The sequence below is a fragment of the Myiozetetes cayanensis genome, unplaced genomic scaffold (genome assembly GCF_022539395.1).
Source record: "Myiozetetes cayanensis isolate MyiCay16 unplaced genomic scaffold, myiCay2020 scf6-25, whole genome shotgun sequence".
Classification (NCBI taxonomy): domain Eukaryota; kingdom Metazoa; phylum Chordata; class Aves; order Passeriformes; family Tyrannidae; genus Myiozetetes; species Myiozetetes cayanensis.
The window spans coordinates 14,195,935-14,213,191 of NW_026087853.1; the positions used below are offsets into that span (position 1 = coordinate 14,195,935).

Below are 17,257 nucleotides of genomic sequence, written 5' to 3' on the forward strand. Positions count from 1 at the left end.
AAGCTCATGGTTTTAGAAATAAGATGCAATTCCCTCCTGCAAAAGTCCTGCAAAACCCTTTGGCTGACATAGGCAAGTGTTCATTTTGCCAGGTATGATGCGAAGGTGAAAAGCTGTCCCTAGAGCTGCCTGCTTTCTTTGGTTTTATTGATTTTTTACTGCAAACTACCTTTAAATCTTGCAGTGGCTCTGCTAAATTGGACTCAGTTGGGACGCAGGGAGCTGTGTGCTGCATACTGACTGGCAGCACAGCTAATTAATTGCACAGTGATTACATTCACACACCTGCCCCAGGCTGGCAGAAGGTATTGGGTTGCTTGTTGGAGACAATAATAATGACAGTGGTGATTTGAGTTATTGCACAGTGACTGTATGCTGAGGTAATGACACCACCATGACTCATTGCTTTGGAAACGAGGAGCCACACTTGGCAGCTGAACATTCCCAGAAATCTTCAGAGCAGCAAGGGGATATAATCCACTGAATTTCATGTAGGTGCAGGCCTGGACATACCTTTGCAAGGGATTTCAGAAATATTACCACAAACCTGCTGACACTAAGGGCTTCCTGGCTGGACTATATGGGGTTGGCCACTCTGAATTACCCTGAGGGAGCAGAGACACACAGAAATTGTGTGGAACAGCAGCAGAGACTGCCAGATGAATTCTTTGCTCCTGCACATTTGCAGCTTCTGCCTATCACCAGACCTGCTCTGAGAAGACATAGGGTGTTATTAAATCTAAATCTTAAACTGGAAACCAAATGCTCTGTAGTGCACTGATAAGTAATGACTGAGGGCCTTAGTGTTGTTTAAATAGATGTAAGAATAAGAAGCTAGTTTTTTATTATTATGTTTTGTTGCTTTTACTTCTCCCTTTGAAAATCAGAAGACATTAAGAGAGTGCAAGAACAAGGGTTTGCTCTGCCATCCTCAAGGAAAGAGATACAATGGTATATTTACATTCATAGCAGAGCAGGAACCACAGGTCTTAAAAGGTGTTCCAACTGGGTTGCTTCTGAGGGATAAAGATGGACAAGTAGCCGTAAACTCCATGTGCCAGGTGACAGGGAAACTTTTTGCACCAAAGCCACCTGGCACCTCAAGGGATACATCTGGGAAAAGCCAGCTTGTGTCTGAAGCTCATACGTGGAAACCCTTCAAGCACAGCAAAACAAGTTACAAGGAGCACCTGAAGCAGGAGGAAAAGACAGAAGCTCATGAAGCCAACACACCAGTCCTGGTGAAAGTGGATAGACGATGCTGGTAATTTCTGCGTTTAAAAGAGAGAGTTGGGAGCACAGGGTCTCGTGGAGGTGGATCAGATGATGGTGCTGAGATTAAAAGACTGACAGAAAAATCACAGCTGTATTTTACATCCTGTGTCACAACCATCCCAGCTAGACTTGGTTGCAGGGCTCTGTGCCACTGGTAATAGATCTCCGCATCTGGTTTTTTCATAGTCAACCCTTTTCCTACTAGGAATAACTGGAATTACATGAGCAGCAGTTAAAGTACAGCAAGGTTTCACCCATTAGGTCCTCACGACATGCACAGCTAACTGTGCTTTCTTTGGTTTGGTATCACTTCTGATTGGACAGATGTGGAGGAATACATTTAATGCAGGTAGTTGGGTGTGCAAGCTGCAGCGCAACCTGCACAGACTCATCAAAAATCTTTGTTCACACATGCGAATTCACGTGCTGTTACTTTCAGTTCACTGTGAGGGAAGCTACGCAGTGCCACAGCTAGAGGATATCAAGATTCATTTTGCTTCTTTCTAAAAGTGGTCATACTTCGATGCCATTTTCTTAGTCTCGTAAACCAGCTGGTCTTTGATCACTTGATCAGTGCAGATCACATTAATCCAAGATGAAGGAGAATGATTAATTTGCTCTCTGGACCTGGCTTGGGTCACCTTGCTGATTCTCATTTCTTTCTTCTGTCAGGTGGGGGAAGTCAGACCCTGCACCCAACCTAGCTACAGCGAGAGCTCCATCATCTTCAAGCCTCTAGAGTTGTTTCATCATAAACCAGAGTATTAGGAAGATGGGAAGGAAGCAAAAAGTGACATATTGAGTAATGCAAAGCACAACAGCTAACTCTGTGCACCAAAAGTATACCCGGACTTGCAGGAAATTCAGGCTTTATTAAATGCTTTTTCACAAAGGAGCCAAGAGATCTGACAAAAATCAAACCAACAAAGAGAAATAAAGTAACCAGGAATGAAAACCCCAAAATGTAGAAAGAGAAGTTACTGGGGTCTTTAGGGTTCACACTCAGCTAATTGATACCCTCCAGTCAGAAATAAACCAGTTTCTTGTTGTCTGATAGGCAAAAAGAAAGAGAAAAGATGTAGGGCATTGAGCAAGCTGTGGGAGCTTCCTGCATTGTAAGGTTCTGGGATGCATAGAAAAATTGGATAATGGAAGTGCTGTGACAGGCTTGGTGTGGCCCACGAGGCAGGCTTGCCTGTTCAGTAGCCCTTCCTACCTTGCAGTGTGCTTGTGTAACTGGTACACCTTGATGATAAGCTCGTAGCTCAGGAAGTTGTGCTTCTCGAACTGTGGTCTGTGGAGAGCCTGTGGTTGGCAGAGAACTTCCTCCTGCTCACTGGTCCCCTTGTTCCTACTCTACTTAAATGTCCACCCTTCAACCATTCGGTCTTTGGACTACATTGGATTCTCTGCATGTCCCAGGCTATTTGGCTCAGCCTGGAAAGGACCATGCTTAATAGTCAAGGCAGCAGCTGTTTCAGCTGCCAAAAGGTAAAACAAACCAAATACCATATACATATCTCCTAAATACCCTGACACCTCATAGCTCAGCAAAACTCTCTGTTTCCCACCTACTCCACTTTCTGTTACAGGCACCCTCAATTTCAGCAGTGAGGTTTTGCACTCTGCAGTTGAATTCTCACTTCTGTGAGCTTTTTCTGTAGCTGCCAGAGATTTCCAAATGCCTGCTTCTGTGAAGGCTAGCAGGGGTTTGCACACACAGATTTCAGATATCCACCTCTCCCCAGCTGGACCCTGCCTGCACATGTTCACATATGTTTGCCAAAATGGAGCAAGTCATCACCCTGCCAGGGAGCACCACTAAGGGCACAAAGGAATCAGGTGAGGGACAGCTCACCTACCCTTAAATCATTCACCAGTTCACCAAGTCCTCACCACCTCAGTCACATAAACCAACAGAGGAAATTACAAAGTGAATGAGTGCTATTATAGTTCTGGAGAGGAAAGGTGTCGTGGCTACTTGTGCAGGTGGAAGAACACTAATTCTTGTGTCAATTTATTAAGAAACGCGTGGACACAGAATTTTCTGCTCACATATGACACCAGATTGTTGTCTTATACATGACAGGGTTCAGCTTGAAGGTCTGATAGATCAGCATCACACAGGAGGAACTGTGTGGACTTGTACTGTTGCCTCCTGAGCACAGGAAGGATAGCTGAGCTGGCTTGAAAGATCCGAGCCTTAGGAGCAGGCTCTGTGCAGACACATGGAGCAAGCTGGCAGAATAATCGAGCTTGTGCTAAGCTCTGATGTCCTGGTTGCTGCCATTACCAGGTTTAAAGCTGACACATATGTTTTTCCTCATTACTACCATCATACAGGCAAGCAATGTGACTGCAGCTTATCTGCATCTGAACTGAGAAGAGTCTTGCCCCCATTCAAAGGTCAGGAGTCAGGTCAGCTCTGCAGAACCTTGCTGGACAAGGGCTACTGATGTTGTGAGGGATATGTAACCATTGCCACTCATCAGAACATAAACCTGGTGTTTAAAACCAGTGGTGGTTCTCTAACGGCAGGAGCAGCAGGGTCAAGTCGCTCAGGAGCAGAGAAGGAGGGGTGCTTGCAGTGCTTCCCCATAAACCCTCAAAATGTTCTTCCTCCCAAATTAATCAAGCTTTGTTGTAAGTGCCTATAGAGAAACAGCAGCAATACAGTCAGAGACTCTTGTTTGACCTTGTCAACAAACTTTCAGCACAAGAGTTCTCTCACAGAACACTAAATGTTTATGAAGTTGCTAGCTTCTCTGAGTTTCCTGGGTTGATTAGGTTTGTCCCTCCATTTAAACATACAAAGGTATGTATCCTGTAAAGAATTGCATATGCACAAAAACCCAAATACAAGCTAATTCTCATTACTGATATTTCCCAGGTCAGCTCTACTACCAAACAAGCCTTCTCACACTCACAACCATGGCACAGACAGAAACAAAATAAAAAATAAACATCAAAAAATTCCCTGAAGGTGGAGTCCTTCTTTCAAAGTCCTCCTTAGTCTAGCTGTTTTCTGCATTCATTAACACCAATAGAATATGCTGCCTGTGGCCCTGCACTGGCCTGGAGCTACTATATCCTACTGGTGTAAAATTCACCTCACACAAGTGTACTGCTGTCTTCACGTAACCTTGCATATATATGTTTTGCATTCAACAATTTGTCTCACAAACATCAACTGTCTTATTATTCAGTCAAAACATACCTTTGTAAGTCAAAACTGCTTTGCAGGTTTTATTAGCTCTACTCCCTTATTATCAAGTGACAGTTATTGATAAGTCATTCTCCCCCATATTCATAAACAGAGATTTTTAAAGCATTTGTCAAAACTCAAATTATTCTCTTAGGAATTTCAGTGTATCAGCAAAACTAAAGATTTTGTTTTAGTGTGCAGGCAAAGAAGGATGGTTTATACTCCTGCAAGGTCCAGTGCAAACAAACACCAGCCTAGCCAGGGTCAGAGGGGCTAGAGAAAGGACATTTTCCTGAACAAAAAGCTGCAAACATGTTTGTTGGATAATTCAACTTCTCTGGAAAGGTTTGTCCGGTACAGGAAACAGAAGCAAATGTTTGGAAGAAGAAAAACAACTTCCTAAGCTGTAAGACCATAAGGAAGCCCCAGACCTCCTCCTCCACCCTCTGGTGTCAGTGCTTTAGAGGGGGCCAGCCGAGCCACCAGCTGGAGAGAAGACAGATGGGCTTGTTCTCTGCATTCTAAAATCACATGAAGTGTCGGAAGCCCAGAGAACCCCCATTTTGACTGCAGGGCCAGGGCTTTGGACAGAGGTTTTGCCCTTTCCCAGCTCATCTGGACAGGAAGGAAGACAGGAATGGAAACCCAGGGAATACTTTTCTATATTGTATTCACTTAACAAAGAGGGGAAAGGGAAACGGAAAATAAAGGGGAGGGACAAATTTCCAATTCAAACTTCATTAAGAATAGACTGTGGTTTTGCTTTAATAAAGCCATTCTGTTTCAAACTCTGTATATTAAAAATTATTAGGATCTGCATGTTATATTAGAGGCAAAATCCTGGGCAAAATATTAAGAGAAACAGCAAACTAGTTATAAAAAGTTATGGCTTGCTTACCCTGTGACTGAATTGAGTGTAGACGTATGAGACACACAAAAAATGAAGGGCTAACCACACAGACTTGCTCAAAGCTCAGCAGTCTTCCTCTCCGCTAAGAAATACCTGCAAACACTTATCTCAGTTCTGATTTGCAACTACAAATGGCCAGATAAATCCACTGGACTTGCATTCTGCAGTATTTGTTGGAGCACTTGCACTTAGGGAACCAGAGGGTGGAAGAAAGTTTGTGCTGGACACAGCTCTCTGGTTTGGCTCCCTGTTCAGCTTGGTGAGGAATGAATAAATACAAGACTTGGATTCAGCCCACTGGCACCAATCACTCTGAATTACTCCTTGGAGCTGCTGCTTCTCCAGTAAGACCAGAGATCCTCATGGGTGCACAGGCTCATCAACAGGGCACAACGGTTAAACATCTAAAGTTAGGCAGAGTAAGTCCAGGTTAGATCTAGATAGCTAGCTCTAAATAGCAAAGGGAGATAGCAGACTGCCAGGTCAAGAGACTAACTCCACCATCCATCTCTATCTCAGGCTGCTCTTCACAGTGCCCCTCCTGCAATCTCTACTGGTTTCCTAGCAGAGAGGACCCATCTCTGCTGGGAGGGTAACACAAATCTATTTCCTTTTTGCTTGAAAAAGTCACCAATTAGATTCAGTCTAAAACTAATTCATTTCTAATCCTAAGAAAGGATTAGAATGGGAGTTCAGTACAGAATTACACCAAAATGTTCTGTGTTAAATATTTGTCCTCTGGACAGAGAGGAAAGTTGCCCAAAGCCAAGCTCTTTTGTTTCTGCTGATTCAGTAGGAGAAGCTCTGAGCTTTGCCTGGTTTCTGCTTTTGTGGGGGGTAACAGGAGTGACAAATTCCTTGAAGAGAAATCAAGGGGGTAAAAAAGGAAAGAGAGAGGAGAAAAATTCTTGGCAGGCAAGATGAAAGGTTGGGTCAGGTCCCAGGCTGTCATTTAGCCAAATATGTGGGACAAACTTTTTTTTGCCTAGCAGTCTGCTAGCAATTTGCAGAACAGTGTTGCAGGTAGCCAGCAGTGCTGTCAGTCTCCAGACTGTGCTATTTGTTGGTCTCTTTCTGTTTCCTTGGTGAATTTTTCCAAGCATCAGAAATTTTAATCCAGTTCAAGAGGGGCTGCAGCTGCTTTCTGTTCTGCCCAACAGCTGCTTTTACAAGACAGAGGTTTCAAAAGATTGGCTTTCTTCAGAGAGCCACAGGAGAGATGTACATGAGCTGTGTGGATTCCCTATATTTGGCAAAGTTTTCCCAGCATCCAAAAGGTTGTCTGTATTCAGCTGGTTTCAACAAAGTACTTGAAATTCCCCAGCAATGCATTAGCCTTGCAAAGGCAAAGAGAAAATACTAATTGACATGGTCAGGAGACAACTTCCAGCAGTAAGACAGGTCTTTCAACCCTACCAGAAAAAATGCTGATACACAGACCCCAAAAATCACCTAGAGCAAATACTAGCAGCCCCAGCCCTTGCAAGACCATTATCAGAGCCAGAATTCCAGCCCTGCCTTGGAGAACAACTCTCAGGGGGGGTTTTGTGTTCCTCCTCATCCATGGCAATGGAGGGTACTGCAGGAAGGGCAGTTCCCTGGCCCCACTTCCACACCCTCCCAAAACACCACTTTTGCTTCAGCTACAGAGACTGTGTAAACACTGAGGAAGCTGGTTCAGCTGCATAATCCAGCAGGGAACTCGTACACCGAAGGCTTTCTGAGAGATGGATCCTGTTCCTAGCATCACCCCAAATCTAAAGGATGGTCTGGGGCAAGACCAGGGTTTCCCTGCTTGACAAGGATCCAGGAGATTGGGCTACAAAATAAGTGACTATAATCAAATCTGCTCCATGAGTTCGTGCCTCAGTTTCCCTTCCTATAATGACAGTTGAAGATATCTGCTTTCAGCTGGTTGTTTGAGGCTTAATATCCATGAAACACCCAGAGATCCTTTCATACATCATACAAGGACTTTATATTAGTCACACAATCTGATTACCGAAAACACCTTGTCCCTTTTAAAGGTACCAGTAATGCAGAAAGCAGAAATCCTTTACTCAGACATAAATACATTCCCTGTTTAGAAAAAGCTTACAGAAAATCTGGGAAAGGCACACACATAGGCATGTATATATTAATCTATTTGAAAAGAGCTGCATTCCATAGCACTCCCTGGCTCATATGCATCTAACAGAATATCTATTTAGGAAAATGTGACTAGCATAACCAGCTATGCAGTGCTCACATCTGCTAATCCTTTGCTGCTCAAGTAATCATCTTCGCTTGCAAAAAGATTTATACTATTTTGGGTGCAGGCAAAGAGGAGCTAAGCACTTCAAAACTCTTGCAAACTGATTATCTTGAGGGAAGCATTGCCTTAATGTTCCCATTTCAGCAGGGTGTAGAGAGATCTCATCTCTGGAGGTAGGCAGAATTACTTGAGGTTGGTCAGGTATTGAATGGACAGAGGAAAGGCTTGAAGCTACAATATTTACCATATTGGGTGATGCTTATAGCTCTGTTTTATTTGCACAGGTTAAACAGCACTGCTTCCTCGACCACAGCTGCTTTGCAGGGCTGCGTTACCAGGTACTTTCACAGAAACAACCCCACCTCCAAACTTCACAATTAAAAGATATCAGCTGAAACTTGCCTTGCCTCTCCGAGGCAAACACCTGACACCCTGGGATGGATTCTGAACTCAGCCAGCTCCAGCTCTGGAGAGCTACTCCAGACTGACACCAGTGCGTGGCTCCAACTAAGCCGTGTGCATCTGTATGTTTCAGGGATTTCCCCTGTCAGGGTGGGAGGACGGGATTGACACTTTTGTTCCTGCATTGTCAGAGCAGGTCAGGGATGCCAAACAGAGTGCCAGAGGGAGAGAGGGGTGCCAAGGGGCTTGGCAGAAAATACAGCATACACACAAGAGACCTTGTGTAACAGCCCACGGCCCTCCACAGCAGATGGGGTGCAAACACTGCACAGAGACAGCTCTTCTCTACCCTGTGTATCACAGGCAGCCCTCTCTGGCAGAGAAGCATAGAAATGGTTTGGCAGACATGTTTTAACTCCTGTAGACACTGTGCACCATTTTTGGCAGATAGTTCTCATGGATGCCAACCTGCCTGTTCATCTGTCTTCTCACTGCTGCTTCTCTTTGTGCAGCTGGATCAATGCCAGGGCCAGGGTGTGCCCAGCACCCTTGCATCTCCTACGCTGCAGTACAGATGTGTCCCACCCCTGCAACAACGAAGTTCAGAGTACTCCACTGCTGGCTGGCTCTCCTGGAAGAGCTGTACACCCTTGTTCAAGTGATGTGCATGCAGGACAGGACTCGATCATATATGCCCCTCTCAGGTACTTTGCTCTTCAAATTCATGGGCAGCCCCCATTGACTACACTCCACAAGTGCCATACTATGTCCCCCACATGTAGCTGTGGAAACAACAGATTGGCAGAATTTTGACCTCCTCATCCTCAAATTAAACATGCCAAAAGGGCTTTTTCTTCTAAAATACATATAACTAGTTGTCCAGCAGAATTTCTGCTAGAGATCTTGCAATCCTGAGAAACTGATGTACATACCCTTCCTGAATAGAACAGTTGCTTTCAATCCCTTCTCCTATTAACATCATAATTATCTTGCCTTTGACACCTTAAAAACTCTTAACAAATTTCGGTTAATAAATTCTTATGTTGCACTGGTGGTTGCAGTGCTGATACTAAGCTATTTTTCATGTCTGTGACAAGTGTGGTACCAGGAGCATAAGATCAATAAGCACAAGATCTTGATTTTTTGGATGATCTTCGTAAATAAGCACCATTTACTTAGCGGTCTATTTATTTACTTATCTGTTTTGCAATAGCATTCCCAGTCCTCCCTAAGGATAAGGGTATGTTCACAGCTGGAGAGAGCCCTTACCTCCCTGACCTCAAAGTGGCTAAGTAATGCAATGTACAGGTGTGACAAATGGATGTGGCTGCAGCATCCTTGAGGAGAAACTCATCCACAATCCAACTGTCTTGGGGGCCACCTCCAGTGTGAAATGCCAGCCAGGCAGAACTCCATGGATGAAGAAGGTGGAGGAAGAGAAGACAAGTGCATTTATTTTGTACTTGGTTACCACAAAAGTGACTCTGTAGGGACCTGTGAGAGGTCACAGGAGCTCCTTGGAGGATGCATGTGTGGAGGCAGATGGACAGAAGTTGAATTAAAGTCAACTGAGAGGTACTGTCTAGCTCCTAGCTGGCTCTAGATGAGGATTAACTCTAGAGAGTCCACTTTAGTTATTCATGGTGAAATACCTACCCAACACCACGGAAAAAAATAATCTCAAAATTAGGAGTAGGAAGTAATCTAGGACACAGACTGAATTGCAGACCACTGCATGCTCTGAGGCCCAAGAATTGCAATTTAATTGCCCTTCTAACATGACTTTGCATTAACAGCTTCCCCTGGTTCTTCAAGGCCTTCTTAAGCTACTCTTCTACAGCGAAACATAGTCTCCTTTAATTTTTGTTTTCTCAGTTTTGATCCACAACTATTCAGAAAGAGAAATCTGATGTCTTCTTTGGTAGTACGAATACTTAAAACTACAGAATATTATGCTGGGTCTTTTTTTGGTTGTTGTTTGTTTTTTGTTTTTTGTTTTTTTTCTTAATGATCAAACATCTCAAGTTTGTAACTGTTCCTGCTTTAATACCTCAGAAGTCCCTTCCACATAAAGCCCCAGATCAGCTCAGTGGTCTATGATCTGGTTGCTGCTCTGCATACTGGGGCTGCCAAGACCAGCTCCATCCCAGCGTGTGCCGACAGCTTGTGTAACAGCTCACTCTGTACTGACGACAGCACAGCAAGAGGCATTACAGCCTCTCCTCGGTCTTCTGGAGGACATGTGCTAAATGTCCTTTCCCCTGTTTTTTCTAATTCTAAATCTAATTCGAAAGAATTACTTGTTTAAGATCTACATTCATTGTCATTAATTTGTAATTCCTCACAAAGGGCAACCTAAACAACCAAAAGATACAGATGCCCTTCCCTACACAGCAGGAATGCCTTTTTGATACAGCTGGGAAAGTGCGATAGAGTTCGGGGACACCAAGGGCTTTTGATGACCATATCTACCGTCTCCTCATGGATGCATCCGCACTAGAACTTGATCAGTCATTCCAAACAGCTGCCTTTTCTTTCTAATTACCCTTCCAAAGAGCTATTTCTTTCTATTCCAAAATGTAAAATCTGTTCTCCCTTCAAAAATATAAAGGCTAAAGGTCTGTGATGGACAATATATTGTCCAAGTTTCACTAAGACACTTTGATTTCCATGCTCTTTAGTAATCAAACCAGACAAGTGTTTAAAACTCTGGGATCTTGCTGTAGCTTTTTTTTTTTTTTTTTTTTCTAATCGATTTGATTTAGGTGTTGGCTTTTATGTCTATTTTCCAGGTAACTTTAGAGATTCTTCTGAATTTCACAATCCTATATTGTTGATCTCAGAGAAGTCACCTATATTTACTGATGATTGAGTTAAAATACAGTCCTACTATCATTTGGAAAAATGCTATAAAATAGATAATCTCTGAGATATCTGGACGATGTACGTGTGGCTGAAACAGGGATGGAGCCAGCCCAAATTTGTGCCAAGCAACCCTCACAGCTAGTCTTCAGGACACACTAATTTACATATGTACTTGTACACACAGAGCATGAGAGATGCATACAACGTATGTGTACATTTTTCAGCCTATGTCCCCTCTAGGTTGGAAAGTCAACAACACAAACCAGCACGTAGCCATTTAGGACAGGAAGTGGAAATCTATATTTAGCTGAAACTGTAGTAGAAAGTAGACAATCAGAATACCGCTTACATTTGTGGCCCCATTCCTGTGAACACGGGTATAAGGCAGTCTGCAATGATGAGAAGTTCCTACTCAGGGGCAATATTCCCAGCGTGGTCTGTCTGCCAGCAAACAGTGGGACAGTTGCCTTCTGTGCTACTACCAGTACCACTGCACAACGTGCTCCAAGGTTCCACCAAGCACTTACTTAAATGGAAGCGCTGGAAAGATCATATAACAAGTCAGTGTGGGTGTAAACATGCTCTTCTGTTAAATGAATTTCAGAAGGTTTTTGCCTCCTCCCTGGACATAAAAAATTAAGGTAGCTTTAGAGAGCACTACCTTCTTTGTATCTTTACAGTAATATGATGATCTTGGTGCAAAGCATCTTGAGCACAAACATTTCCTTCTTGAGAAGCATAATCCCTCTTGACTGTAAAGTGTATCATTGCTTGACAGACAGCAGGTATTTGATAACACTGTTTTGTTTCCAGTTGCCTGAACTGTCCCTTGCCCAGTCACATGTTCAAGGTCTGTATTTTTTTTAAGCACTACTTTGCATTGGGTTCAAGACCTCCTGAAGCCAACAGGACTTGTTGTCCTGATTCAAATAGGCTTAGATTAAGCCCTTTAAAAAGGATAGCTTTTAAGGAGTTTTTAATAATTGTTTTCTCGGTTCAAACCTGTAAATGTTGGTATTAGATTTATTTATTGCACTGCAGAGACATATATGTAGCCTGGGTAGAAGATGACAGCTTTTGTGGCTAACAAGTATCTAAAAGCTCCCGTTCCAGCAGAAGTCGTGGGTTTGATAGCACACTTGATAGGATCTCTGGTCTGCTCTACACAGATCAGACAAGACAATCAAAACAGTCCCTTTCAAAACTAAAATAGGTGAACCTGTCAGAGTTTTTCACTTAACAGATTCCTCCAGTGCTTGACCTCTTTATTTCTAAATTCATCACATGAAATCTGTCAACTGTGATGGTGGGTTTTGTGTCAAGAAACATGTCACCAGAAAGACGCACAATCATTACTTCATTAGGTAACCTGGTGTCCCAGAAATGAGAACCACTGTAACCCATCCCAACCTAAACCAGCCACTATCTCAAAGGACTATTAAATATTTGCATATGACATCTGTATCAGCTCCTGTCTGCTCTACTCATCTTCTCCTCCATGCATTTGCCAGATGTTGGAGTGAAGGCATATATCTTTTCATGAAACCATGGTCATCATGGTCAAGCAGCTCACATTTCTCCAGATGTTTTGTGATCTCACCACTTATTAATGTTCCTAGGAGTTAGCCTGACTCTAGGTTAGAATTACTGGTTAAATTTCTCCCAACTCATTTTGGAACAATTTGATTAGACTGATTTCTATTCAGCCCCTGGCTACACTTCTCCCTCATTCCTCTCTGAGTAGCTACTAATTCTGGAGGCAGGTTTCTCCCCAGTGTCTTTCTGCCATTTCACATGTATAAATCAGCAAGACCTCCTTTTGTATTTGCTACATGCAGAATAGACCCTTCAGTCATTATTAGGAATGGACACATGGATACTTTTCAAGTTGCTAGGGTACTTCTATGATAATTTGCATTGACATAGTTTCTGTGCATGTGATTAAGCCTTCCCTTTTAATTAATAACCCAAAGACTACGGTGAACCGAGGTGCAATCTCAGCAATTGCTTATGCAATTTTTGTGTACAGAACTTCAAAATCAGGTCCAGATTCTCCATAGGCAGCTTGCCCTATGTTAAAATATCTTTTGAAAGCCACCAATTTTATCTACACTTATTTTGTGAAATTGGCACCTAATTCAATGTGACCATAACAGGAAATGAGCTAAACATTTAGAAATGTTTCTAATTCTGTAATGTGTTGGAGGCCACAAGGTACACATGCTGAAGTGTAATTTTGAGGATCTTTACCAATATCACAGAATGCAGACAGAGAGTTAAAACAGATTTTAAAATACCCAAGTTCTTTTTTATGAATGGGAGATAGACTGAAAATAAAGACAATTAGTTAATGAAACAAAAGGTCATTCTGTTAAATTGTTCAGATGCTCAAACACCTATGAAGAATGCATGCAGCATGCCCACTGATGCTTCAATATTCCTCCAACAACTTAGTCCAACCCTAGTCCAAATCTAAGGTCTATAGCTTGTTTTCTTTCTCCTGCAACTTTAGACTGAAAGCAAACCTTTGCAAGCATGTGGTTCCTTTCAGACAAGCTGAGAAAGAGATAAACAGAATATATCTTTCAGTTTATAACACTTAACATCTTAACTATCACAAATGCAGGGAATATCTGCAAAGTGAAAATTCTCTGGTTTACCATTGACTAAGTTCCTCTTACCAGTCTACAGGGATTGGATACTCACATTTTTTTTTCCTTATGGGTGTGTGATCTTTGTCCCTCAGTGTTTAACATTACATGGAATTGAGGAATTACACCTTGAAACAGGAGTGGCAATGTTTCACTTAATGCAAACAATTGAACAAGGCAAAAGTAGTGACAACTGTAATGCAGGGTTCTCCCTCCACCCCCCGCACTCCACGTGGGTATTTGGGAACAGTGCTATGGTGAAACCATTGCACAGTAGCCTGTCAGCAGCAATTTTACCTCCTTTTTCTCTGAGTGTGCTCCAAGTCTGGCAGCACACTCAGTGACCGAAAATGCAAGTATCCCATATCTATCCACCCATACAGCCTCTTCTGACCCATCACAGACATATCTGGGACCTGTTATTCACAGGAAACAGGCTGCCTAAGTGTGTCAAAAGGTAAGAAAAAGTCTTAATATCTGGTATTATTATGTTTTTCCAAGGGGGGGTGACCAAAGGTTTCAGCAGCTATGTATTTTTCCTGATTGTTTACAACAGGAAACAGAAATTTTCTGCTTCAGCACAGGCTTTATGATACAACCAAGCCTCAGGAGGATTCCAACCTTATCCTGGAAGCCCAGGAGCTAGCTGAATTGACTCCCACTCAAAACCCATATTCTCTCCCACTATGTTTTCTTGGTGCTCAGTCCTGCAAGGTGCAGTGTTTGTTGGCCAGGAGCAATGAAAACCCGTAGTCTTTTCCTGACAGAAAGTACATTTGAAGTCTCCTGGGAGTCTGTGGACAGGGTCTGTGTATCCCTTAGCATGCAGGGGCTGGAGTGACTGTCAGCTCAGAGGGATGAGACTTTATCCACTTCTGCATTTGAGCAGAAACAAAGCAAGCCTCCCAGAAAAGCTTTGTCACATTTCCAAAACCAGAGAACTCCCTTTTTCTGTCCTTTGCCCTAAACTGCAGCTTGGGATTCATCCTTCTTCCCTAAATAGCTAAGATTCAAGCTAAATAAAGGTATTGCAGTTTGGTTTTAGCTGGAATATGTTATCTAAAGGAAATACTGTAAATTACAGCACAATCTTGCCACACTATTGTGACTGTGTAGCTGATAACTCAGCAGCCGGCTTACAAATGCAGCCGAGAACTCTTTGTTAAGTGGGAAAAGCAAAGCAACACTTATTAAAAATGAGCAGTCACTAAAGATTCAGGACTTACCCTGAGTCATCCCTGGCTCCCTTCTCTCCTGCTGATGTTTTCATCATTACAGCAAACTTTGAGACACTTTCTGTTTCACAGTGGCTTGAGAGTTCCTCGGTAAGAAAAGCAATTCCTTTCCATCGCTGAGCAGAACCTCCACATCTTCAGGTTTTGCACTGAAGATGGTATTTTAAGGGGCGTCAGGGGGAGGATGTTTAAAACCAGCTTCAGGCTCAGTAGTATCAGAGGGCAGAAGACTAAACAAGCACTGAAAGGAAAGCAAACTACCAAGAAGATCCGATTTTAGCCTCTCTTATTTCTACTTCCTGTATTTATATGAACGGGGGATTTCAGGAAGAGGCAGTCTTTGGTGGTCAAGGGTGTGTGTGCGTGTGTGTGTGTTTGTGTTATAAACCCATATTTAGTAGTGCAGGCAGGTTAACCTCACTAGAAAGAAGGGCATGAGACTGTCAACTTATTTGTTTCTCTAACTTAAATAAGTTTCAGGGGAAATTGTTTTACAGGCTACAGGTATATCAGGAGGCAACGGAGCATAGTGAACTTTGTAAAGGATTTTGTAAGGCAGCAAAGCAGTAAGTCTCCGTCTGCAAATTCCTGAAGCATGTGTATTTCTACTGCTTGAGTAACTGGAACCAGATGGAGCTTGGAAACCTTTATATTTACACAGGACCTGAGAAAATGAAATGTCTAACACTGGCAGAGGACAGCTTCACAAAAACATTCCCAGTTAAAGCAAAAGCTAATGATAAGGTTGTACAACTGCTAGCAAATGAACAGCTATCCATGCTGTGAAGCTGCAGTCAGAGTACATTTGACCTGGAGTTATTTAAGTGATCAAGTAGTGTTTGCTGTATGGGAATTCTGACTGAATACAGATCAGCTGTGGAAGCTGGGGACTGACAGATGTGCTGTCAGACAGGGCTGGTGACACTCCTATTTGGCAACCCCATTGTTCCAGAAATATTTGATGCTAGGAGAATGCATAATGGAAAATACAAGGCAGAAGTAGGAAGCAGAGGTGGAGAAAACCAATTGCATGGCATGGTCAGGGAGACAAAGGTAACTTTTTGTCCCTTTTATCTTTAGAAGGAATTTCTCAGCTTTCTAAAAATAGACAGTGCCATACAGCCCATAGCAGAATGCAAAAGCCAGGGAACTGCCAGTGTATTGGCAAGAGGGAAACTAGACCTCAGTATAAAACACAGAGCCAATTCTGCTGGCACTGAGCTAAGGAGAGTCAGGGGGTCCTTTGTCATCACCAAGTCACATCTTCTGTGGTTAACACTAGATTGAATTTTCCCAGGGTTTTTTTCAGTAAAGACTGTGACTTCTGTTCACATAAGAAAATTTAGGTTCTAGCTTTTAGAAGGATTCATCTTAGAAAGTCAAAGAGCCTGAATGAAAGACTGCACGATGGAAAATTCACCACCCTTTTACATAAGGTGTCTTGGTGCTTAATTGCTGGTATTATCTAAATTCACATCTGATTTTTTTCCTTATTTAGTTTTAAATTTTCAGTTACTGTATTTCATAATGCTCTTTTCTACTACATTAAGGAGCTCCTTGTTCATCTCCTGGAGTAATTTTCAGACAATTGTGAACTCATTCAACGAAGAATTTAGTCCTCTTAGGCAGGTTGGCTGAGATTCACTTATCCCTTACTGCAGGCTTGTCAGATCTCAGCTCTGAATCCTTCTGTGAGTTCTGAGGACAGAGGTCCAAGAAAAAAATATGTTCTAGATTTGCTCACCAGCTGGGCACCTTTGAAATGCACCTCGGGTATTGGCATGAGAACAATCTCCTACATGCCTCACACAAATTCAGCTCTACCCCACATTTCCGTTTCCCTCCCCTGCAATTCGGCAGGGACCAGGCCCGCTCAGCATTTGCCCTTGTTTTGCTGGAAAAAAAAGTTTGCTGAAACAAAAAACTGGAAAGTTGGGCTGTTTGCATGGACCTGCTCAGACGGGACAAACTGGTCCCACACATAGGCAGCTGTCCTATGCGAAGACCTAAGATTTTGCAAATGCAGAACATCGTAGTTTGTTAGACAATTACAATCATATTTTTATGGAAGCAGAAACAAAATTGCTAGAACTATTCACAAGATTTGGGGGGGGTGGGGTGGGAAATGGAAACAATACGGAATAAAAAATCCAGTATTTTGGTGCTATCTCAGTTTCATGTGATTTGAGTGAAATCTTTCACACTATTTCCAATGTAAGGAATGTAGTTTCAGAAATGTGAAATTTCAAAATTTGTTTTGCTAAAGATACTGACCAAATTTAATTTTAAAAGACCTTGTAATTTTCCACAAAGTACCCAGTATTCCTGTAAAATAGTTAAAATATGAAGACAAATTTTAACATAAGAAATTTTGTCCAGTCTTTACTATGTATTTTTTTAAGCCAGAGATTTGACAGGTTTGGAATGTGACACTGTGCTCTAGTATCAGGTTTTGGACAT

The 17,257-nt window shown here is 42.5% G+C and overlaps 1 protein-coding gene across 1 annotated transcript in view; it reads right to left on the reverse strand.

Moving 5' to 3' along the window:
* Positions 1-15,176, reverse strand: part of RIN3 (Ras and Rab interactor 3) — a 67,813-nt gene extending 52,637 nt beyond the window's left edge. The window contains exon 1 of the mRNA XM_050336907.1: positions 14,789-15,176. Coding sequence (XP_050192864.1) covers positions 14,789-14,835 — 47 coding nt within the window. The 5' untranslated portion in view covers positions 14,836-15,176. The remainder of the gene's footprint in view (positions 1-14,788) is intronic.
* Positions 15,177-17,257: the final 2,081 nt, after the last annotated feature.